General features: G+C 45.1%; 1 protein-coding gene across 2 annotated transcripts in view; it reads right to left on the reverse strand.

The window, feature by feature from the left end:
* Window positions 1–19718, reverse strand: part of ADAM12 (ADAM metallopeptidase domain 12) — a 329385-nt gene extending 309667 nt beyond the window's left edge. For both annotated transcript variants that reach the window (XM_038579090.1, XM_038579089.1), the window contains exon 1: window positions 19598–19718. In XM_038579090.1, the coding sequence (XP_038435018.1) occupies window positions 19598–19670 (73 nt within the window). In that variant the 5' untranslated portion in view covers window positions 19671–19718. The remainder of the gene's footprint in view (window positions 1–19597) is intronic.
* Between the last annotated feature and the right edge of the window lie 5210 nt (window positions 19719–24928).

Below are 24928 nucleotides of genomic sequence, written 5' to 3' on the forward strand. Positions count from 1 at the left end.
TAAAGCAATAAAAAAATTCAGAGAAATAAGTGTAAGAAAAATTATTTATAGGTGATATGATCAGTTACCTAGGAAACCCAAGGAAATCAACTGTACATCTACTAAAACCAGCAAGATATTTTAATAAACATGCCAGTCCCAGAATGCATATATATAAATCAATACAAAAACACTATTACTGAAATAAAATTGAAAATTGGATCCCATTATAATGACAAGAAAAGAAAAATAACCAAGGAGGGGGGGAAACCTAAAAAATGCTTCGAGAGGAATGGATGATAATGCTGCTCATCCAAAATTATGGCTCACAACAGGGTAGTGTCATAGCATATAAGTAGCTCTTAACAAACAAGTGAGAGAGGACAAATACCTTAATAACAAAGTGATCCAAGGATATGAACGGACAGCATAAAAACAGAATCATAAATTGTTGGTAAACATAAGGGAGAGAAATACAACTGCACTAATAGGTATTTAAAGAGAGTCTCCTTCCCCAACTCCTCCGCCTGCCCTTGCTGTGTGTGCAGGAACTTACTCTTGGCCTCGCTCCCTGCCCAGCTCCCCCAGGGAAGGGGCAGTGACATCTGTGATCCCAGGCCTTGGGAGGAGGAGTTGGCTGTCATGGCTCACTTCCCTCTCTGGCTCTCCTCTCTCTTCTTGGATCTGCCTACAGCACATTCGTTCTGGCCTGCCTGCTGCTCTGCGTGGAGGATAGTGACCTTTCAAGGAGGTGAGATAGCACCAAGGCCACTCAACCCCAGGCCGAAAGCCAAATTCTCTTACAAGCTTCCTGGTAATAATGGATAGTTTGATCCCCAACACTCAGCCTCCTGAGCAACCAATGTGCTCTGAACCTAAGAAGGGAAGAACATGCCAACAGTTCTAAAAATGTATGTTAAGGGGCACCTGGGTGGTTCTGTCAGTTAAGTGCCCGACTCTGGGTTTCAGCTCAGGTCATGATCTCCTGGGGGTGGGATCAAGCCCTGCACCAGGCTCTATACTGCATGGGGCATGCTTGAGATTCTCTCCATCTCCCTCTGCCCCCCTCCCCCATGCATGCATGGACGCATGTGCTCTTTCTCTAAAAAAATAAATAAATAAAACCACTCCATCCAAAAGAAAACAGGAAAAGGATATAGGGCATATATAAAAGAAATAGAAAAATAATGAATTTCAACTCCCGTGTGAATAGTTTAAATATAATTAGATGAAATGTTCCATTTATTTTTTAAAAGATTTTATTTATTTATCCATGAAAGACACACAGAGAGAGAAGAGAGGCAGAGACATAGGCAGAGGGAAAAGCAGGCTCCATGCAGGGAGCCCAATGCAGGACTCGATCCTGGGACTCCAGGATCACACCCCGGGGCTGAAGGTGGCGCTAAACTGCTGAGCCACCCAGGCTGCCCGAAATGTTCCATTTAAAAAAGAGGGAGAGAGAGAGAGACCCTCAGAATGAATTAAAATGCAAGGCCAACTAACTAGTTACAGTTTGCAAAAAAAAAAAGTGCACTTTGAGTATAACTACAATAGACAGGTTGAAAGTAAAAAACAATAATAATAATGCAAAAAGATGCTCCATGAATACATATGTATCACTAAGCATAAGAAAGCTGAGGTGGTTGAACAAATATCCAAGTAGACCTAAAAGAATTACTACATGAGAAACAGAGGAAATTTTGTAATGACAAAAGGACATATGCGGACATTAACAAGGTGGGGAACCTACACTAAGAGTCAAAATATGTAAGAAAGAAATAGAACTGAAGGGAGAAATAGACCAATGGACAGCGCTAGGTAAGGTTACACTACTCGCCCAGCAACGGTGAACAACCAACCAGTGAGCTTCTAGAAGATTCGATCGCACCGTCCACCAAGTCTGCCGTATGTAGAGCATTCTTCACCCAACAGTTGCAAATACCACTTTCCTTCCCACTGCTTGTGGAATGAACACTCAGGACACAGACCACACACTGGGGTACAAAACGAGTCTCGACAGATGTAAAGACCAAAATCGGAAATGATCTATTATGTGATCACAAAATGAAATTAGAAATGAAAAACAAAGCGATATCCTTTTAAATTCTCAAATACGTGGAAATTAAGCAATGCATTTCTATGGAAGCCATAGGTCAAGGAATTAAATTACAGGGGGGGAATTTAAAATATTTTTAGCTGCATGATAATACAAACACAGCCCTTAGAAATCTGTACTATGTAGCTAAAGATGTGCTTCCGGGGATATTTCTATTTCTAGATGATTCTGTGGGAAAAAAAAAAAAAGTTTTGTGTCAATAACCTAAGGATCCACCACAGGAAGCTAAAAGAAGGGCAAAATCAAAGACAAAGTAGAAAGAAATACAAAAAGGTTGAAGGCTGGAAATAGAAGACAAAAGAGAAACTCTTTGAAACCAAAGTTGCTTGTAGTACTGATAAAATGGTTAAGCCCTTACTTAGCAAGGTGAAAGAAAACACGACTTAACCAATTTCAGGAAAGAAAGAGGGCGACATTATTATGGAGATAAGGGTAGTACAATAAGAAAAATACTATGAAAAATGTTATGCCAATAAATTGAACTCAGAAGACATGAGTATGTTCTTTGGAAGTCACAAATGACCAAAGTGACACGAGAACGAGAAACACCTGTCTGGCTCTCTCTCTGTTAAAGAAATTGAATTCACAACCAACGCCCTCCTCCCAACATGCACGCACACCTGCCCCTCTCAGCAGCCAGAGGATGGACATTTAAGAAATACCAACAATCCTACACTAAGTCTTGCACAAAATACGAGAGGAGGGAAAACCTCCCTAACCCTCATTACGAGGCCAACAAAACCCTTAGACCAAAACCAGACAAGAATATAATGAGAAAAATATTGCAAACCACTATCTCTTGAACATGGACTTAAAATCCTTAATAAAAGATTAAGAAATTAAATCCAGTACTCTCTCTTTTTACGCACACGTATACACACACAGAGGGAAAGAATGGGCAGCTCATTTGTGGATCTAAATCGTCCATATTCCCAGGACTATACCTAATTAGGCCACCCTGTTCTTATTTATTTAAAACTTTTCAGCCACACGGATTTCACTATTCCTTTGATAACCTACTTCAACATTTTGTGATCTGGGCTTAGTTTTTAGGCTATTTCTACAAAGGACCCATGGTAAACCACCAAGAGAAAAATGTATTACAAAAATAAATAGGGCACAACCTTAAGAAATGTACTTTTAAAATTATTGTGAGTTTATCAACAATGGACTTTGATGTTCTCAAACAGTTGTGTATAAAAATGTGTTTTTCCCCCAAACCACTGAAATCATCCAGCGTGGACATAAATAAAAGGATAACCAAGGTCAATGTAAGGTGACAATATAAAACAAAGTAAAATTTGTGAATTCCAAATTAGCCTGATGTGAGGTTTTATGTTTTGCTGTTGCTTTTGTAGTTGGCGGCCCGTTAAGCTCCGTTTCAGAGTCCTTTTATTCCTCAGCTGAATTTTCACTTCAAAGGTTTAAAATGGAGTAAAGAGAGAATGAAAAGAAAAACGTGAATATACAGCTGACTTTATCTTCACCTGGTCACTAGGTGCTGGTGAGAAAAATCCCAGCCCAAGGCAGCACCCTGTGCCCCATACCCATCCCTCCGCCCTGGGAAGCTTCTCAGGGAGGTCGTGGGAACACGCTCGAGCTGGTAGGGACCTCTTCTGATTTTTTATTAAATTATCAGTTCATGTCTTCTACCCAATACAAAAATAATATTCCAAGTAGAATTTCATATATTTCCCAGAGATGTTTCTTTTGGATCGCTCCAAGATACTAACCACCGGGCGCCTGGGCGGCTCAGTCCCGTAAGCGTCAGCCTCTTGATTTTGGCCCAGGTCACGATCTGGGGGTCGTGGGATGGAGCCCCGAGTTCTTGCTGAGCACGGAGCCTGCTTCGCCCTCTCCCTCTGCTCCTCCCCCTGCTCTCTCGTTCTAAGAAATACAATCTTTAGGGAAAAAAAAAAAGATAGTAAAACTACCCCTTCTGCACCAAATATTAGGACACGTGGTCTTTTTAAAGATCGTCCAAACAGGCGTCCTGTACGTGAGTTGTCCGCAGACCAAAGTTCAAACAGGGGGAGGGCATGAGGGGACCACCCTGGCTGAAAAGGAACAGCAGCAGGTGAAGGGGGCTGGGACCTCAGGGCCAGGACCTCTGGAGCAGCTGGGACGCTCGGTGCGGGGACGCCGCGACGTGGATCTGGTCTTGGTCACCCTGGCCCTTAACTGCTGCCCGGGAAGACACATGGGGGATCCAGTGCGACGAGCCCTGGGACAGAGCAGTGGTGCTCCGAGGGCACTTGGCAGGTGGCACCTGGCGGGCGGCAGGCGGGGGTGAGGGCACAGAAGCCGATGCCCGGGGTGACCTCCCACGGCAGGTGCACGGGCCGCGGGCAGTTAGGGGCCCAGAGGCCACCACACAGAACCACCTTCCCGCTAAGACGCCACTGCCACCTCCGATGCCGGGCACGTCTGCAGACCAGCTGCCGCTGCCACAGCCCCACGTTACCTAGTTAACGCCTGGGGGTAGGCGGACGGTGAAGGCGGCTCCCAGGGACCTCTGCAGCCCGCTGCTCCCATCCCTGCGCAGCCTCCTCCCTGGGAGAGGGGCCGGCCTGCCCGCCTGTTTCTAACCCACAGAATATGCAACTAGGTTACAAATCTTGTGGCTTCTGTCTTTCTAGCACATTCTCTCTGCTGCCTTCTAAGCTTGCTTGCTTCCCTGTCATGTCGGACAGGGAAGTGAGGGAGGCCTCCGGCCAACGGCCAGCTAGGAACTGGGACCCTCAGGCCAACAGCTCTCAGGGAGCTAAGCTCTGCCTGTAACCACGTGAGCCTGGAAGCAGAGCCTTTCCCAGTGCAACCTTCAGATGGACGCCTGGCCCAGTGGTCACCTTGCTACAGCCCGGGACAGAAGCCAAAGAAGGGGACACAGCTGTGCCCATGTTCCTGACCCCTGAAACTGTGGGATCAGAGCGTGTGCTACTTTAAACCATTGAGTTATACTCACTTGTGACACAGCAATAGATAACTAATGCATTTGGGTACGTGCATTTATAATTTCAATATTTCTACAGCCGTCATGGATAGAAGTGACCAGCGTGAGTCCTCTAGCTTATTTGTGAGAGAGGACACATAATTATCAAGCAATAAGCTACCCTGGCAGAGAAAACATACATTAGCTATGTCCACGTCCCTTGAATGCAAAACCAAAAGGTCAATACAGTTGGGCCCTGAAAATGGGTCCTTAGCCCTCTCTCTCCTGGCAGTCCCTGTGGGGCAGGACCCACCCCAGGAAAAGTCTCCAGCATCTACACAGAGAACAGCTCAAGTGTCATTCTACCCAGCGTCTTCCTGGCAAGATGAGCTACTCTCTCCTCAACCCTGATACCCCAAGATCAACACAAGATAGAACAGCTGTGAAGGGTTCCCAAAGGGTACTTGGGAGTCATGGTTCATTCCAGGGGAGCCAAGGCTAAGCCACTGTGGGCCTGAAATCACCATCTAGTTTGGTTGTGGCTCAGCCTCCGAGAAGACGGAGCCAAAGCAAATAGCAAGTGCCCTTTGCCTCAGTCCCCTTACCTGTAAATTGGAAATAGTTGTAGCACGTCCCTCCTGGGACTGTCATGAGATTTTAGTGAGAGGTTCACGTAGAGGGCTTAATCCAGCATGTGCTGGATGCCCAGCTCCATGCCAGGGCCATCACAATGACAGGTACTAGTATGCCCACTTCCTTTGCCTAGTTGTCTATTTGGACAGTGCTTCTTGTGCATGATCTTGCTGTGCCCCCCACCTGCTGCGTGACCGTGTACATGTTGAACTTCCCAACCTTGGCTTTCATATCAGGAAAGGTGACTGGTCATGGTATCTCCTGCCCACGGCGATGCACCAAGGTTGTGTGTAAGCTCCTGGACCAGTGCTGGCGTATGGAAGTTATAAAAGCAAACACTCCTTTAAGGAATTCCTTCATTCTGTCCTCAAAGTGAGAGCAAGGACCCTCAGGAAATAGGACTGTCGTCTAGGTACACAGGTAAAACTAACTACGAGTGGAGTGTGGTCTCAGAATGTGTTGAGCTAAGACTCAGTGGACATTTTTTGAAAATGCATTTGGTTCTTTGCAACTCAAGGGAAAAGGTAGCCAGAACCAATAGTTTAAGATTCAGGAGATAAACAATCTTGGCAGTGAGGGGAAAAATACCTTTCCATTTACTTATCTTCTTTCCTACAAATTGGGAAAAATAACATCCACATCCAGTCTTACAGGGGAACATTTTTGTCAGAGTCTGGAATGTTCTAAATTTTCCTGACTAGAAACACAAGGATGCAGAGCGTCTAAGTGGCCATACTGCTGCAATCCCATGCTCTAATTGGTAATTAGCACAAAAGAGCTTATCTGCATGCTTCATCCGCAGAATGTCAGATTCCTATTTCTACTGAAATCCTACAAACACCTACCTAGCACTCTGATGAGCATTTTGCATTTTACATTTTATTTTCCTTGTAATCCTACTCTCAGGGCTCCTCCCAAGCCCCTTTCTCAACAAGCCAGTGGAAGGTGAAGGCTGGGAACATCATGCCCCTGTCCTGGGTCTCTGCCATCAATCGTGTTCTCTCCAGCCCTATGCTGAGCCTGCAGCACGTCCCGTAAGTGGAGAAGAAGGAAACTAATGTATATATGTGTATATATATATTTTTTGCTATACCTAAATATATCTGACATTATTAGAATGATCTCAAATGATCCTGGTTAACAGAGATGCCCCCACCCAAGACTAATAAAAACAAAGACTGAAACATAAGATTTCAGGCCGGAGGAGAAGAAACAGTGGCATCCTGTTCTCCCAAACCTCTGCCTCCCCAGTGTTGACCTCCAGGATTTACCTGCACACCCATCTTCCAACAGCAGGAGGGACGGCGGCCCATGGAAGCTGAGAACTTTGTGCTTCCCAAGGCATGAGCCCTACGTACATCACTGAACTGACAGTCGTACCTACTGTGTGCCCCTCAGCCTTAAGAAGGACTCATCACAAAACGCTCTGCTCAGCATGCCCATACTTCAGTGCTCCAACAACTCAGTGAGGCAGGCTGTAAACTTCTCTTTTTAATCTTTTTTTTTTTTTAAGATTTTATTCATTTGTTCATGAGAGACACACAGAGAGAGGCAGAGACACAGGCAGAGGGAGAGCAGGCTCCTTGCGGGGAGCCCAATGTAAGACTCCTTGCAGGGAGGAGGCTCCTTGCGGGGACCCCAGGATCATGACCTGAGCCAAAGGCAGATGCTCAACCACTGAGCCACCCAGGCGCCCCTAAATTTTTTTTTAATGCGGGGCTTGAACTCACAACCCTAAGATCAAGACCTGAGCCAAGATCAAGACCTGCTTACCTGACTGAGCCACTCAGGCGCCCTCGTATCCTCAATTCTTCTGTGACAAAGAAGGAAACTGAGGTTCAGAAAGATTGAGTAGCTTCCTCAGGCCACGCAGCTGCAAAAAGGCCAGGCCTTCTCAGTCCAGGTCCGTGTGCTGGCATGACCCCTCGCCCCTCAATGTCATCACTGCAGTGCGAGAACACACAGCACCCTCAAACCCACTAACTCTGCATGGAGGTACCTCCAGGAGCGAGGGAGGTTAAAGAACTCTCCTTACACCCATAAGAGGAGCAGAAGCCTCTACTAGGGATCTTTTCAAGCTTTACAACAGTGGTCTTGGGACGCCTGGGTGGGCAGAGATACGAGAAGGGAAGAGAGACCCTGAACCATGCAGAAGTGTGACTGGAAGTTTCAGGGGGACCATCTACTATAGCCGAAGAACAGACTTTCCCTAAGAAACTGAAAGGGAAGTTTCATGAATCAAATACACTAAATCCAAATTTTAGTAACAAATCAGGCATCTGATTTGAGATAAATCAGTAGAGGATTCATTCTGTATGGGATCATGTTATTCATTCCAAGAGTTACAAAGATACGCAGATGAGTGTTTCAATCACCAGCTTACCCCATTATACAATCCTCTCTATATATTAGAACTTTAAAGTATGGAACAAATTCAATATACGTCCTGGAAGGCTCACATAGAATGGAATTCTGTTGACACCTCCGCTGGCAGAGGAGCGGCTTCTGGGAGTGTATTCCGGCCTTGTTTCCCAGCTGTTCACATTCTGCCTCAGCCAGAGGAAGATGGGAACAGCTGACGGCTTCACCCCCAAAGTTCAGCTTGGCCCCATCATTAGCACATCTCACCCCTGCAGCTGCCAAGGCAAAGACTAACATGCCAGCAGGAAAGCAGCTGACTCGCTTTTCTGACCAAGCTTTGGCATATTGGAAGCTGAGAACCAGGGTGCCAGGTGGGTTCAACTCATTTTTCTGTACATCTGTAGCATCGACTCACTGTACATGCCAGGAGGTGAGCAGCTGTGTCTGTTTTTCTCACCATAACATCCCCAGTGCCTGGCACAAATCTGAGATTGCTGTAGGCAAATAAATTTGTTGACTAAGATAACCCAGTGTTGGGGACTCCCAGTCTGAAAGCATGGTGGACTGAGCTGATTCAGATAGAAAATTTGGTCAAGACAAACACATAAAAGTCTTAAATTAAATGTGGGGTTTTTAGAGTATATACATAACAAAACTAGAAAGAAAGGAAAGGAAATTACCAGGATCCATAAACTAAAAAAAGAATTCATAGCTAGTGCATTCCAAATAATGCCAATGCCATCAGTGCCGTAGAGAACCAGCAAGATACAGGTCCACAGTCTAGGAACTGTCAGTTTAATGTTGGGCAGTATGACTGCAAACACAGGAGATGGGAACTGGAGCCAGGACCCCTGCATAAAGCCAGGATCCTGCAAGACTGCCCTTCCCAAGTTCAAGGGGCTAGAAAAACTCTACCAAATGCCCCAGGGAAACTGCAAAGTGGAATGTCTACCCAGAGAGCTCATGAGGGTTAGAGGGTCACCCAGGAGAAATCAAAACCTCCAGCCTTCATCACATGGGTGTAGAGACCAAAATTATAATAATCATATAGCACACAATTCCTAAAATGAGAAATTAACATAAAAACTGAGCTCAGATGAGTGGAATCCTTGAAATACCCATCATAAGTAAATGCTGCACTAGACTCCTCATAATCCCAAGTGCATAAGACTCCCATGGAAGCAGTAGTAGCGGATGGGAAAAACTGAAAATGAGTTTGCAATTCAAAATTGCAAGGAGAAGAGATAACGTATGACAATACAGATTCAGCACCCTAAGAAATAGAGAAAAATATAAAAGGAATATATGTGTATATATGTATCCCTTTTATATCCCCATCCTCCATCTCCCTAAAAGTTTTGAAGACATAGAATACATAAAACCATAATGGAAAAAATTTTTAAATTATTTGTAAATGATCTGGCAGGTTTAAAAGATTAAAAAGCTTCTATAAATGAAAAATAAAAGGCATTGAAAATGCAAAGTAAGTCCATAGACACTCTAAACAGCAATATAGATATTGCTTGAAAGAGACCTGGGAAATGAGCTTTGGGCCCAGAGACATCAGAGTGGCAGAGACAGAAATTAAAAGCAGTGCGACTGAATGATAAGGTCTCATTACATATCATCAAAGTCCAAAGAAGGTAACGGAGAAAACAAAGCAAAATAGTAATTGAAGAGGTGATGATGAAGAATTTTTAATAATTGGCTGGATTCGAGACACATGTCAAGAGGGGATATACACAAATTAAAAATAAATGCATATCAAAAATATAATAAAAACTTCACCATAAAACAAACAAGTGAAAAAACAAATAAGACTAAAAAAGATAAAAAAAGATAAAAAAGCAGGTTTAGTTCAAAGAAATCATCATTAAACTAAAGGCTTCTCAACAATAAAACAAGTGAAAAAACAAATAAGACTAAAAAAGATAAAAAAGCAGGTTTAGTTCAAAGAAATCATCATTAAACTAAAGGCTTCTCAACAATAATAGTAGAGACCAGGATACAATAGATAACATCCACTGAAGAACAATAATCATCAACCTGGAATTCTATACATAGTTAACCTAACATTCATGAGAATGAGAAAACAAACATTTTTTTGGAGGCAAATACAGAGAATTTGCTACTTGTAGATCTTGAATGAAAGACTACTTTGATAAGAAGCAAACTAAATCCAGGAGGTAGAAGTCGTTTGCAAGAAGCCATGATGGAAGAGAGGAACTGGTTACACTGGACTAATCTAAAATATCCAGGACGGTAAAAAACAAAAACAAAGTCTATCATTGCCCAATGGCATTTTTGATAATGTGTTTCAAACTAGAATAAAATGCTAGATAATAACTGGTGGGAGAAGAAATAAAAGGCACTAAGCATGCTTGGCCTATAGTACTGTTTGAGGGGAGACTAGAGTTACTGACCACCTCTACATTTTGGTGCCTGAGGTGCAAATGTTAAAAATTTAACAGTACTACTAAAATTGAGGAAATGGAATATATAACCTCTAAATTAACAGAGCTGGACAGAAGTAGGTGTAAATAATCCTTCAGTAATATAATAGGAGATAGAAAAGGAAAAGTATCTAAAAATAGCAATGGTAACTTGAGAAAAAAATAGAAGAAAAGTTCAAAATTTTCAAAAGTCACAATAAATGTAAATGCATAAAACTAGTTGGTTAATAGGCAGCAATTACAAAGTTTTAAAAATCCAGGCATATTTTATGATGGACACTTGTGAAACATAACATGGAAAATTTTTATGTAAAGAGATGGGAAAAATATACCAGAAGAGTTTTAACCAAAAGAAAACTGATAGAGTAATTTTGTCTTAGACAGGGGCACCTGGGTGGCTCAGTGATTGAGCATCTACCTTTGGGTCAGGTCATGATCCCAGAGTCCTGGGATCAAGTCACAAATCAGGCTCCCCATGGGGAGCCTGCTTCTCCCTCTGCCTATGTCTCAGCCTCTCTGTGTCTCATGAATAAATAAAATCTTTTAAAAAGATAATAAACATCTTAATGGTGAAAAGCTAGTTATTCTCACTGAAGTTTGAAACAGTCCAAGGACACTTGGAATCACCATTTTTGTTTATCATTATAATAAAGGCACTAGCGAATGAATGAAGAGATAGAATGCATAAGAACTACAAAGAAAAACCAAAATTTACAATCACTTTCTGGTGATAATTCTTTTAGAATTTCTATAAAATCAATTTAAAAACTATCAGAATAAAAATCAAGCAAAGTCACTGAATTCAAAAGTAAAACACAAAAAGCAGTAACGTTCATTTATACTGAAAACATCAATGAGAACTTTTTTTAAAAAGATATAAATCCAAAAAAAAAAAAAGATATAAACCCACAAATAAAACAAGAATAGCCATAAGCTGGTATTTGTTGAAGCTGAGAAACAGAGAAGTGTGTTCATTACACCAGTCTATTTTTGTAGGTGTTTAAAATTTTCTATATTAGAAAGTGAAAACCTAAAAATAAAAATAGTGATAACATTCAGAACAATAAATCTGTTAGGTACTCAGGGTACCTCAAAATATATCTTACAGAGATGTGCAAGAACTTTAAAGAAAAAAATATTTAAATCTTATTGAATAACATTAAAAAAATATGAACAAAGAAGTGACCATATTCATGAAGCAAAGCATTGATGTCGTGAGGTAGTCAATTCTCCCTCAAACTAATCTACAAGTCCCCATAGGGTATTTTGCAGAACTTACCAAGATATTCTAAAGTCTCTATGAAATACTAATGTTTCAAGAATAGTCCAGAGAATTTTAAAGGAGAGTAAGGAGAGGAAGAAGGGAAATTAATGTTAATATTCTTTGAGCACTTAGCATGACCTGTCCAAAGCACTTTCCATACATTATCTCATTTACTCCTCCCCACACCCTTGTGGGGTCAGATGCTATTATTATCACCATTTTATGGAGGGAGAAACTGGAGAAAAAAAGCTTGCACAATTTGTGTGAGGTCTAGGGTGACCAATCTTTAAGGTTTGTTCTACACTAAGGGTTTCTTGCAACAGGGGATTCTCAAGTGCTAAAACTGGGAAATTCCTGACAGCATAGGATATTAACCACTTTCCCCGAGGTCACATGTCAGTAACTGGGTGGCACGGCTAATATGTCAACACTGGCAAGGTGACCTCAGGGTCTGTCCTCTACACCACTATATGTCAACCAATTTAAACATTTAGGACTGATTACCAAGTACAGAAACTTGAATGCAGGAGGATGCTGGAGATAGGATAAATAAATATCCAACAGGATAGGGAACCCAGAAGCACATCTATCTATACTTGGTATTTATCAGAAGGGAGAAAGGATTCAAGAGATGTTAACCAGAATGACTGGTTATCTTATCTATATGTGAAAAAAACAAATGCGGTATTCCTACAATAAATAAAAAATAAAGTCCAGTTATGTTAAAAGTTAAAATTTAAAAGAAATAATAAAAATTATTATTATAAGTGGGCTCCACACCCAGCATAGAGCCCAACACCAGGCTTGAACTCACAACCCAGAGATTGAGACCTGAGCTGAAATCGAGTCTAGCAAGTCACCGACTGAGACATTCAGGTGCCCCTAGAAGAAATTATTTTTAAATCTCCATTGGAGTTTAGGAAGAGAAAAATATTTAAACAAACCTAGAAAACTGGGCAAATGATAAGACTAAATAAGTCAAAGAAGAAACACAGAAAATAATACAGACATATAAAAAGAGTCTTAGAGTCTCTAGTAATCAGGAAATTGACAAAATAATGAAATAGTTCACATCCGGCTTGGTAACATTTAAAAGTCTGAAAATGTCAACTATTTGCAAAAACACAGGTAACCAGAACTTTCTGACAAGTAGGCATGTCATTTGGTACAACCAATTTAGAAAGCAACAGAGCAAAACATATTAAAGTGGAAAACTGGCTTACTATGCAATTCATTTGTAACAGATTCTCTAGAGCCCACGCCTATACAAGGAGACAGGTACAAGTATCCCTGCTCCACTGCAGTATCAGGAAGTTGGGAAAAACAGATATTTATCACTAGAAATGCACAATTTTGGCTCATTCAATTAAAAGAAATGAAGAAAGCACATGTATCAACATGAATATCTTTAAAAATATCGATTTAAAGATAGCAAGTTGCAGAAGGCTCTTGTATACAGTAGGCTACTATTCACATAATATTTAAATACAAAAAATATTGATTAGGGATATGCAGGAGATGAGGCTGCCCAATTTTTTAAGGAGTTGTCTAGAAGCTGAGCTCTTAATATCGCCTTGGAAGGACATGAAAGCTTAAGAGATAAAAAAAATATCAAAACGATGCTGAATTATTCAGGTTCTCCATCCCATCTATCAGTTGGAGGCAAGGTATATTGGGCATTAAATTAACACACAAGGATGCAGAATGAAAAACGAGCTGAAGGAAGTATGAAGATTGAAGTGGCAGCCTGTCAGACAGCATGACACTCAGTGCACACATTTCAGTTGCCAAACAAAGTTGCGGCTTAAAACTAAGCCAAACTATAATCTCATTGCTAGAGATGTTTTAATTAGGCCAAAGACATAGTACAGAGACTACAAAATGCTCCCCAGGGCTAGGTTAAGACTAGTCTCGGTCATGAGATAGCCTAGAGACCGCTCTACATCTGCAACTTGGCAGATATTCACCATCTGAAGCTGTGGTTGCCTCCTCTGTAGAGTGAGGGCAATAGCAGGACCTGGGGCAAGACTCTCAGATGAGGATGAGATGAGGTGGTGCATGCAAAGATCTCAGAACTGCCCCAGGCACCAAAGCACTCAATAAATGCCTTTTTAAGTAACTATGTGCTAGTATAAACACTTTGGGTTTAATAAAATACTAAACAAACATATAGAGAAGTAGCTACTAAAAATGCATAGAAACTATTTCTTGAAACATTTTGTCCAGATTATATCAACTTCACTTTCTCAACCCCAGGGAGCTGATAATTAAAGAGTTGTACATACCACAGAGTTGTTTAATACAGCTCCCAGTGGGTACACAGCCAAAGGGCTATACGGCTAGCCATTTGGCATAGAAGAAACATCTGAAAATGTTTTTCACACCTGTCTTTATAAATCATAGATACAGCAGGAACAGTTCATCTTAAAAAGGCTTCTGGAACACAAAACAAAAAAAATTTTTTTTGCAATTGTAATGAGTTCATTACAGCATCATCTACACCAGGAGGAAATATGTTTAGCATCTTTACGTGATGCAGTTGGATTGCTTTAAAAAAAAAAATCTTCAGTTTCCACAGCTGCAACATCTATCTAATTAGGTATATATTGACTTTGAGCATTTATAGATTTTTAAAAGAAAGTTTTAAAACATTTAAAAATGGATGTAATTTTTGTTTCCACAAGGAAGGAACAGAAAGAGCCAAGTAACAAGAGAAAGAAAGTATGTCTATGTGGAAGGAGTGGGAACAGAAGCAAGGGCTGACTTCTGAATGTACACGGCAGACCGACAGGTGTTTATCTGCACTCCCTCCTGAAACCCCACAATAAGGAAAAACAATAATAACAATGATTTTAAAAACAATGCATTGGAGAGAAGCTAACAGGTAAGAGAGAGCAGCAAAACTTTCAAAGATGGAGGAGGATAGATGAGTGATTTCCTACTTAGCAGAAGAGAGGGGGCTGGAACCCTGCTGCTTAGGGAGGAGGGAAGCCATCGAGAAGGTGAGATGGATGAGCATAACCTGAAAATGGTTGGAAATGAGAGGCAGGGGCACCTCTGATGGCCAGTACAGGCTGGGCTGAAATATCATCCAAAGAAAAATCAGAGCCCTAGATTCCTTGCAAAGCTACCATGGCAAGGGGATGGATCCTTCCTCTCTGACAGATAAGGAGATGTATTTTCCAGAGACTCTGAAGCAGAGAGGTTCTGTGCTCAAGGACCCCAGGCATAGCTAAGGGAGAGAAAGGAAGCAAGGAGTCAAATTGAAAACAAAATGATGAATTAAAAATAATGACAACAACAACGCACACTTAAGAGTGAAACATCCACTTTAGCCTTGTTCCCCTTGCTCAGCTCACAGACCTCCTAGTCAGGCTTCAATCACTTCTGCAGGAGGATGCACAGTTCTCCTTAGGGAAAATGGACCAGCCTGAGAAATAAAATATAGTCAGTGATGTATGAAGGTCCCTGCAACAAAGTTCTGCTTTAGAAGCACACAGAACATGCAATCAGCCTCCTAGTGCCTCATAATTGAATATAAACAACCAAAATTCAGAATTCTGAAGAAATTCAGAGATTAAAACAAATGGGGATGGAGAAGAACCTCAGAGCTCATGATGCAAATGAAGTGAGCAAAAAAATATGCTCAAAAGATAAAAATACGCTCCAAGAGTTCACCAAAATCTTACATTTTTTACAAATAAAAGGGGGGGGGATAACATTCATAGAACAACAACAAAAACACCTCCTGGAAATTAACTGTCTGGTAGAAATAACAAATTCAATAGCAAGATTAGAAAATGAAACTAAACAAAGTCTCCCAGAAAGTAGAACAAAAATACAGAGATGAAGAATAAATAAGGAAATTAGAGAATGTTTGCAGGAGATTGGGACATCCAGCCAATAACAGTTTCATAAAAAGCATGACACAAAGTAGCAAGGAAGAAATAATTGAAGAAGTAGTACAAGAAAGTGACTCAAATTTCATAGCATGGATTTTCAAACTGAAAAGGGGTCACAGAGTTCCCAGCACGATAACTGACAAGAACTTCATTAAAGCAAATCATCATGAAATGTAAAAATATTAGGGATAAAAAAGATGATATTAGCCTCCAGGAAAAAAAAAAAAAACAAGTCTATTTAAAGGACTGACAAAGTGCTATCAAGTTCTCAAGCAGCAATGGGCATAGAGATAGTAAAGAAATACCTTATAAAATGCTGAGGAAATAGGTCTTCCACGCTGAAATTTTATACCTAAACAAACTAGCAAAAGTGGAATACACACACACACAGTTATTTTTATGCAAGGTATGGTGGGCACATGTGTTGACCTGTCTTTCTTACAGAGCTCTCTTTTGTTTAAAATACCAATGTGCACTGCTAAAAAAATTAGGCACTTTTCTATTTTTTCCATGCCGTTAGCAGTGGCCCTGCATCACAGGCTGACCAAGAGAAAATCTGCTACAAAGTTTCTGGAAGTATTCTTATTTTCCTGCAAAAAGAGATTTGATGGGCTCTGCTCTTTGCCTCTTCTGCCCTTCACTGCCTAGAATTCAGATATAATGCTAAGAGGCAGAGCAGTTATCATGAGACCATGGGGCAGAAGCATAAAAGCAAAAGTCAACACATGAGGACGACAGTTACAAACAAAAGTAAACGTTTGGGTCCCTGAGAGGCTTAGGCATGCACTACACCAGCTATTACACTGCTTATTTCAGAGCTGTGTGTCATATAAAGGTAAAGAAAAAAAACTTAAAAAAAAAATCTGTAGTCAGGTTTTCTGTTATTTGCTACTGAATATTCCTAGCAAGTTATCAAGTAGTTTCATCTCCCATGCACCCATCCTTAGGCAGTTCCTAGAAGATGGGCCCCCCAAAAGTAAGGAATAAGCTATGAAAGAGAAAGTTATGGTGCAGAAACAGGTGATCCCACAGAGGAAGGATGCGAAATGAATTGTGAGCATCTTAGTAGTAAGTGTAGTCTTGAGACAACAGCTGCACTATATCCTAAAAAGTAACTAGTTTATATTGGAACAAAAGGATAAAGGGCTCCAGGAGAGAGAACATTAAATAAAAATAAATGATGGATAGATTACCTGATGTGTTTGATCATGTTGAAAGGAATTTAATAGTTCTCCCAGAAAGTCTGGAAGGTAGAGATTGGTATACAGGAAATAAAGCAAAAACAGGTGTTTTTTTTTTTTAAAGCAATTATTAACTCTAGGAAAAACAAAAAGTTGCAAGAGGTATGAAATGGAATCATAGAACACTGTGTGGCTCAATTGTGAACAATATTTGCAGTCTTCATAGAGCAAACATTGAATTTTGTTTTTTAAAAATTATGGCAACACTATACTGGAAAGTTGGAAAGAAGAGATGCCAGTGTGGCTAGAGTAGAATGAGGAAGGAGGGGAATGGTAAGAAAGGAGATCATAGAGGAAAACAGGGATTAGGTTATCCAGAGGTTTGAATTTTCTTTCCTAAGAGCTGCAGAAAGCCACTGGAGAGTTTTAAACAGGAAACCAGCATGATCCAACTCATGATTGAAAATGATGACTTTGGCTGTAGTATTGGGAAGAATACACTGTGCAGGGGCAGGAGGGAGAGCCAGCAGACCAGTTAGGAGGCTACTCTAGCAAGGATACGAGGCTTCTGCAGAAGAAAGAAAAAGAAATTGAAAAGGGGGGCTGGGTTGGGGAAGGCATACTTCGAAATGGTGGGCAGAGAGCAGATGGGAATCCATCTTAGAGGCTGGTAGCTTTTAGGGAGAAAGGCATGACCTTCCATGTGTTAGCAGGAGACATCTGGAGAAGGCAGAGGGTGTCCTCACTGAGTTGGGAAGGCTGGGGAAGGAATGGATTTAGGTGTAGAAGGTATGGGATCTACGGTTCTGTTTTGGACCTCTTGGGTACCAGGTAGACAACTGTTCTGAGCCATGGGGTAACACACAGGGAGACAACCCCCAGCATATACTCTGCCTTCAACAAGTAGTAATTCCTCCTTTTCTCTTGCCAACACAGAGACATGTTTTATTATATGCTTGGATTTTTAAGCAACCGCAATCCTAGGATTTGGGGGGCACTGATTGATCTAAGAACTGATACTGAGAATCCAAAGATAAACAAGCAGTGAATCCTGGGATATCACCACATATACCCCACTCAAAATGTTTAGGTCTAACCGGTTTTGTACTCGAGTCATATCTACCCCAGGGAAACACTCTCTCCACCAAAGCTGCAGTCATAAAATAATAAAAAGTTCCCCCACTCCGTGAAATAATTTCCCTTTATTAGCCTGATTGAGTAAACATTTTCTTCCAAAACAGATAATTCATATTGTCCGTGCTCAGTGGACCTCAGTCTATGTGTGCGGAGCATATGCCAAGCTAAGGACCACCTCGGGCACTTGGGAGATTCCGTTTGAGTCTTAAAAAGTCCCTTGTCAATAAACACTCAAAAGGACCAATTTGTACAAAAGCCTTTTGACTACTATTATTTTCATTTGCAAGTCATGGAGCTCTTTAAACAGTCAGCAGTATTCTTCCTTGGCTCCCCCCCATTGTTTTTCACTGCTCCGTGCAATCCTTTTATTTAATCATTAATTCCCCAATTGGTCTTCATTGCTGCGCGGATTTTAACGAGAGCTGGGTTTTAGCCGCATTACAGTAGATGTGGTGGGGGCGGAGGGTAGCAGTGGCAATTGCAAAATAAAACGTACCATAAAGTGGTAACGGCTCATGATTGAGGCCAGTTGTTGAAAAATAAATGCCTGTTAACGGAGAGAACCATAGACATTCAAGTCGGAGGCCAAGGCAGGCCATTCATCGGTAGGCAGGCAGCGCCTCTGGCGGCAGAGAGGCCGCGCTGGCGGCGCCCAGGAGAGAAGCTGCTGAATTTTTAAAAAGGCACCTGCTGGGTGAGTCCTCATCATGCAAAAACAAAAGCTCCACAGGTGCCCGGTTTTAAGGGGATGCCACTCGAGGAGCTCTAGATCCATAAAACAGCTGTCACACCTACACTTTTTTAACTTCGAAAGGGGTTGTCGCTTCACACAGGTTGATTTAAACGATGATTTATTGCCCAGACACTGACCAAGTGGCGGGAGGCGGAAAAATTCTGCTCAAGTTTGGCCGCCACTGACAACGGGGGAGCGATCTCGAATTGAAAAAAGAAAGAAAAGAAAAGAAAAGAAAAGAAAAGAAAAGAAAAGAAAAGAAAAGAAAAGAAAAGAAAAGAAAAGAAAAGAAAAGAAAAGAAAAGAAAAGAAAAGAAAAGAAAAGAAAAGAAGTGGGAAAGAAAACTAAAGAAGTAGATGAAGAGTTGACTTAAAAAAAAAAAAAAAGGAAGACCGCTTGGCATATGTGCCAACGGGCACACCTGCGGGCGGGTGCAGGGGATGGCTCACCTGCGTCACTGTGCTCCCCCCCCCCCAGGTGCATCCGTGGGGGTGGAAAGTGGAAACTTGTCGGAGGCCGCCTGGCCCAGAACTTGAGGAGGGGGTCAGGAAGAGGAGCCGACGCACACCATCCCGAGCCCCACGTGTAACTGTCAAGGCTTAGACACCCTGGCAAAGGGCACCCCAAGGGGGAGGCGAGCAGCCCCGAGGCTGTGCCGTCCGGGCTCCGCGCTGGCATCTTCCGGGCCCCGAGCCAAGCGCTCCCTCCTGCACCCCCCCCCCATCCCCGGGCACTGGCACCTTAGGGAGCAGGGGCTCCCCTCGGCGCCGGGAGCGGGGACCCCGGGGCTCTCGGCACATGCGCCCCGCGCGCCCCCCGCGAGGTGTCCCCGTGGGGACGAGCCCCCCCCCCCCCCCCAGGGCTGGACAGGAGGCCCGGGGAGCCGCGCGGGCTGGGACACTTACCTCGGGCCGCGGGGGGCACCAGCAGGGCCCCGGCCAGGGCGAGCAGGAGGGCGCGGGCGGGGGGCGCTGCCATGGTGGGCGGCCTTGGGTGCAGCAGCTCTGGGTGCCGGGCGGCGGGCGCTGCACCATCCCCCGCGGGCGGCGCCACCCGAGGGCTCTCCCGCCGCAGGGACGCAGCCCCGGAGCCCTCGCGCAGCGCCCGCGCCGCCGAGGAGCCAGGCTAGGCTTTCATTTTTAAAAAAAAAAAGTTTCCCCCCCCAATCCCCCGCCCGCCCCCGGTGTGTGCGTGTGCGTGTGCGCGCGCGCGCGGCCCTGGCACGAGCCGGCCTTGACCGTTGCAGTGAGTGAGCAAAGTGTCCGAGTTGGCCCGGGACGAGCAGGACCGGCGGGGAGCGCGGACGGGGAGGGCGGGCAGGCCTGTGAAATGGATCCACGGCCAGCAGCCCCCGCTCTCATTACCAGGGAACAAATTAGCGTCTCCCCCGCCCGCCGGCGGCGTCCCGCGGGTCCTAGAGACCGCTCGGGCCCCCCGCCCCCCCCCCCCGCCAGGGTCCCGCCCAGACCCGCGGCTCGGCCCCCCCACCTCCCCCCACCTGCCCCCCCACCCCCGGGGGCGGCTCGGGGCCGCGCGCCCCGGCGGCACAGACGTGGCTCGGTGGCGGCGCGGGCGCCCGGAGCGCACACCTCCCCGCCCCGGGATGATGTGGCCGCGGGCCCCGGGGCGCCCCGCTGCCAAGAGCACACGCGGCTGCACGGTCCAGCTTTCCAGGCTGAGGCTGGAAACGATGACTCGGCGGCTCGCTCCCCGGGTAGCGGGTCTGAAAGGCCGTCCTGCGTGCGCCCCGGCGTGCGCCCCCCCCCCCAGCCCCCCGGGGCCTGTGCCCTCCGCGCCCCCGCCCCCCACCCCTCGGACACCGCGGCCCTTGAGAGTCATCTCGGACCCCCAGGGCGCAAGACGACCTCTAGCCATTGCGCTTTGGATGCACTGCTGTAGGTTTTAGGTTGCTTTCCCCACCCAGGGCACGGCCCCACAGAGGGCTCCCCAGACCTTCCCGATCCTGGAGAAGCATCTGAGTGTGTCCCCGCTGGAAATACAGGTTCCCGGGCGCCCGTCCACGCGTGTGTGTGGCCCGGGGAGCACGGGGGGGGGGGCCTGGGAAACCTGGGCCAAGCCCCTGGAGGGCCTTGCCTGGGGTCGAGGCCTGGCTCTTGGCCATCTCCACCCTCTCCGCCAGAGAGAGCCGCCCCGAGCCCTGATGTCCATTTGGGTCACAGGACCTGCCCTCTCCAAGACGGTGGGGATCCACAGCCAGGCATCGACGCTCAGCAAAGGAGCGGGGTGTGTCAAGGATGGTGGCCACCACCCGCAGGATCCTGTGACTTCCCACCAATTCCTAGCAGAGCCCGCATTCCAGGGGGCAACCCGGGAGCCAGTGTTTGAGGATACTCCCTTTACCGTGTTTCAGTTTCCTGGGGAAAGTAGCTTTCCTATCTCCCACCCACTCAAGGGGGTATTTGCCATGTTCTCAAGAACCACCTCAACCCTTTCAACAAAGTAGAGGCCTTTAAAACACACACACACAAACCGGAAAGCCAGGGGCACTAGGCAAAGGGCCCACCTTCTGTTGGCCTGGGCACCTCAACACTCCATCTGGAAACAAGGCCTGGGTCTGAGCCCCAGTTTAAATCCAGCCCTGCTTATTCCCTACACCCTGCCCCCCCCCCCCCTTTCTCTGGTCATTCATTCCCTCCATCAACAATTAGCAACACTAATGTGAGGGACTTGGGAAACCAAAGAATGGGAAATGCCTTTGGCCTTCAAAGACTTTTGGCAGGACAAACTGATAAATCAGGGCTATGGAACGGCGTGACTGGTTACCTAACCTGCTTAATAATCACTGGGCTGCTCCTTAACCGCTACATGATTCACGAAGGGACCCCGTAGGATGGCAGGATCGCGCTAAAGTAAATGCCGCCGGTGCATCATTTCAAGATCCCAAATATATGGAAGAAGAAAGTAGCGTAGAAAGGTGAGGAGGCTTCCCCGCGGTCCCAGGGCTAAGGACTTGGTCAGAGCCCACGGCAGATCTGCCCGCAAACACAGCCTGTGTCTTCAACCCTGACTTCCAAGCTTCAGGTCCAGCATCTGTTAAGTGAAAGTAAAATACAAGCCTCCCACGTGGTGGTGAGCAGTTAAATAAGCTAATACAGCGCCCCACCCCCAGCCCACGGGATTCCGGAGGGTTTGCTAAGATTTCAAATCCCCTTATGTTTGCACTGGACGTTATTATTAGGACGGTCTGGGAAGTTTCAGCAACTACCCAGTGGTTCCGATACCTTGGTTCCCAGAACGTTCAGCAACGCTGTGCAAGGGGATCAAAAATTGTTTCCTTTGAAGTCTGGGCGTTGGACTAGTTTGAGGAGGACTCTAGCGGGACTGGCCTCTTGAATCTTTGTGAGCGGACTAATTTTTTTATTCATAACGGACCTCCTATGTGCTGCACATAGGCGGGGGCTTTATATGGTTTCTAATGATCCATTCCTTTTTGTTCTCCTATATTCAGCTGTTACTCTTGACTGTGGAAGTCCAGTTGTTGTTTTTGACTCTTTCCAAAAGGCTAAATGTACCCCAAGACCGTCCTTGGTTTGTTTTTGATGGAATGAAAGAAAATAGCCAGCCAATGCGGGGGGTAGGGGGGTGGTAAGTAAGACAGGAAAGAAAATCCTAGCCACAGTCCTGGTGTCTCAACCATTTAATACCCCGCATCTGTGAAGCAAGGAGCCTGGACTGACACTCCATCCATAAAGACTTCATGCTCGTCCATAGCAGCCGGCCGGGCAGAGGGAACCTTCCATCCGTCCGGCAGATGGTTGGCCTTTAGATGGGAACCGTGCCTCCTCATTCACAGGAAATAGAAGCCGACATGGCATTCAATACTGGATTGTTAGGTCATGGTATGGGGTCAGAGGCCAGGATCTGCTCATTAAAATTTCAGATAGATGGCCTGTTGTCCCTTCCTTTCCAGAAGGATTGACCTTTGCAATACCGTTTCCTGTGTGCTATTTTTGCTGAACAGCCTGGGCATTCATGAGCAGGGCACTTACTACTTACCCAAGCTCACACTGAGCTCAATCCACTTTGCGTACAAGCCGATGAGAAATGGAGGCAGATTTTCCTAAGCCGGGATTTTACAGGTAGCCACTCCTGACTTCTGTAAAGGGTCAGCCTCCCCGCAGCTTGACCCAGCGATGGAGCTGCAGACGCAGCCTCACAGAACAGCTTTCATCTATCGGCGCACAGTTCCCAAGCTTACTGCAAAAGTAAACAAACACCATCGCCCGGTGATTAAGATTCTTGGGAATCTTTTTAATTCCATCTCTTGGAGGGCTTGAAACTCATGACCCCCTCCGTCCGTGATAACATGGAGTCCGTTTCCTTTTCATAGATCTCATTTCCAGAATCCATGCCTCACTTCAAGAGGTTTCTCAGTTCTCACTTCAAGAGTCCCCAAGAAAGAATTCTTTGGGGGAACTAGGGTCAGAACAGACACAGAAGATCATCTAGGCCAGCTCTTTCCAATGCCGTCTATGCTCATCTATAGTGCCCTGCCACTCGATCATCTAGTATTTCCTTGTATGCCTATTGTGATGGGGAACTCATTACTGGTCACGTAAGAGAGCCCATTTTTAAGCACCCGCGAGTGATTGACAACATCCAGGAGGAACAGAGAGCCACCCCATGGACAGAATGCCAGGCGTGGAGCTAGCACCCCTGGCTGCACTGGCCTGTCCTTTTGCACTGTCACTGGGATGGGCCGAATAAACAGGCGGTACTCTGAAAAAAGAAAACAGGGAATCTCAAAAACAAACAAGAACTCACAAGAATGACCAAATATTTGAAGATCCTTCATCATTCAAGAAATAAAGCTTACTCTCCTTCCCTTTTTGTGTGGGCCGGGCTGGAGACGCATCCTAAAGAATAAAATATGGCCAAAGTGACCATGCGTGAGCTCTGAGACTAAATCATGAAAGGCAGGAGTGACTCAGGTCACTCACTCTGAAGACAGCCGGCTGCCGGTCCAATGCGGAAGAACTGGGATGGGACACAGCCGTCTCCCGCCATCAGCCATGTGAGGGGGCTACGGTGGAAGCAGAGCTTCCAGCCCAGTCCAGTTTTTGGCAGCCCAGGGCAGTGTCCGAGAGATCTCACGGCCAGCCCACCCGCGAGGCGGCTCCCAAATTCCTCACCCACAGAAACTGCACGAGATAATGAATGCTTATTGTTTTCAGCCACTAATTTTGGGGGCTAATTTGTTACACAGCATTAGATAACTAATCCACACCCAACAAAGCAAACCTTCCATTTCCACCAGAAAGTCTGCAAGGATTTTAATATCAAGGGCACCTCCCTTCTCGTTTGGGTTTTGAATATAAGTCATGGATAGATGCAGGGTGCCTGGGTGGCTCAGTCGTTTGAGCCTCTCACTTTCGGTTTCGGTTCAGGTCATAATCTCAGGGTTGTGGGATCAAGCCCCACATCCAGCTCTTTGCTGGGTGTGGAGTCTGCTGGAGGTTCTTTCCCTCTGCCCCTCCTCTCTCTCTCTCTCTCTCTTTCTCTCTCTCTCTCCAATAACTAAATAAAACCTTTAAAAATTAAAAAATAAAATGTCATAGATGGATGGCCACAGGCCTCAGCTATGCAGCAGCATAATTATCAACAGTACCTTCCATTCACTCTCACAAGCACCATGGTTTGTGAACCAACTGTACAGTTATCCGATCTGTAGATTAGTGTCTTTGATGCCGGGGGTGGACACGCAAGCTTGATTTTGCATCTTGACTCAGTTCCTTGTAGGAATGATGGTTAAACGTGTGATTGGGCTCACCCCGTGATGGAGAGTGCACCTGCCGGTGTAGCCATAGCCACCAAAGCACACCGTCTAGGGGTGTGGACTCACAGGCTCTCTGCGAGGATTTTCATGCCGTGATCTGATCTGAACTGCCACTTCCGGAAGTTGTGATACATTTTTTTACCAGCTGCCAAAGCACAGGCCGGCATTTACTGCCGACTGGATCGTGAACACATCAAAGAGAAAATGTGATTAAAGGTCATGCTTGCTCTTGGATGGAGGGACCCCCCAGGAGAGACAAAGACGCTCCCACCCGTCCCGGCCCAGGTTTCTGCCCCGAAAAAGGGGCACAGGCTCCCCGCAGCCAGGAGAGCCGGGCCTGGGGGCCGCTGGAGACCAGCCAGGCCCTCCCTATCTACTGGCCTCGTCCCCAGCAGCTCTCCTCCCAGGGAGGGGCCAGCTCTGTTTTACAGTAACCCCA

Source organism: Canis lupus, chromosome 28 (assembly GCF_011100685.1).
Source record: "Canis lupus familiaris isolate Mischka breed German Shepherd chromosome 28, alternate assembly UU_Cfam_GSD_1.0, whole genome shotgun sequence".
Classification (NCBI taxonomy): domain Eukaryota; kingdom Metazoa; phylum Chordata; class Mammalia; order Carnivora; family Canidae; genus Canis; species Canis lupus.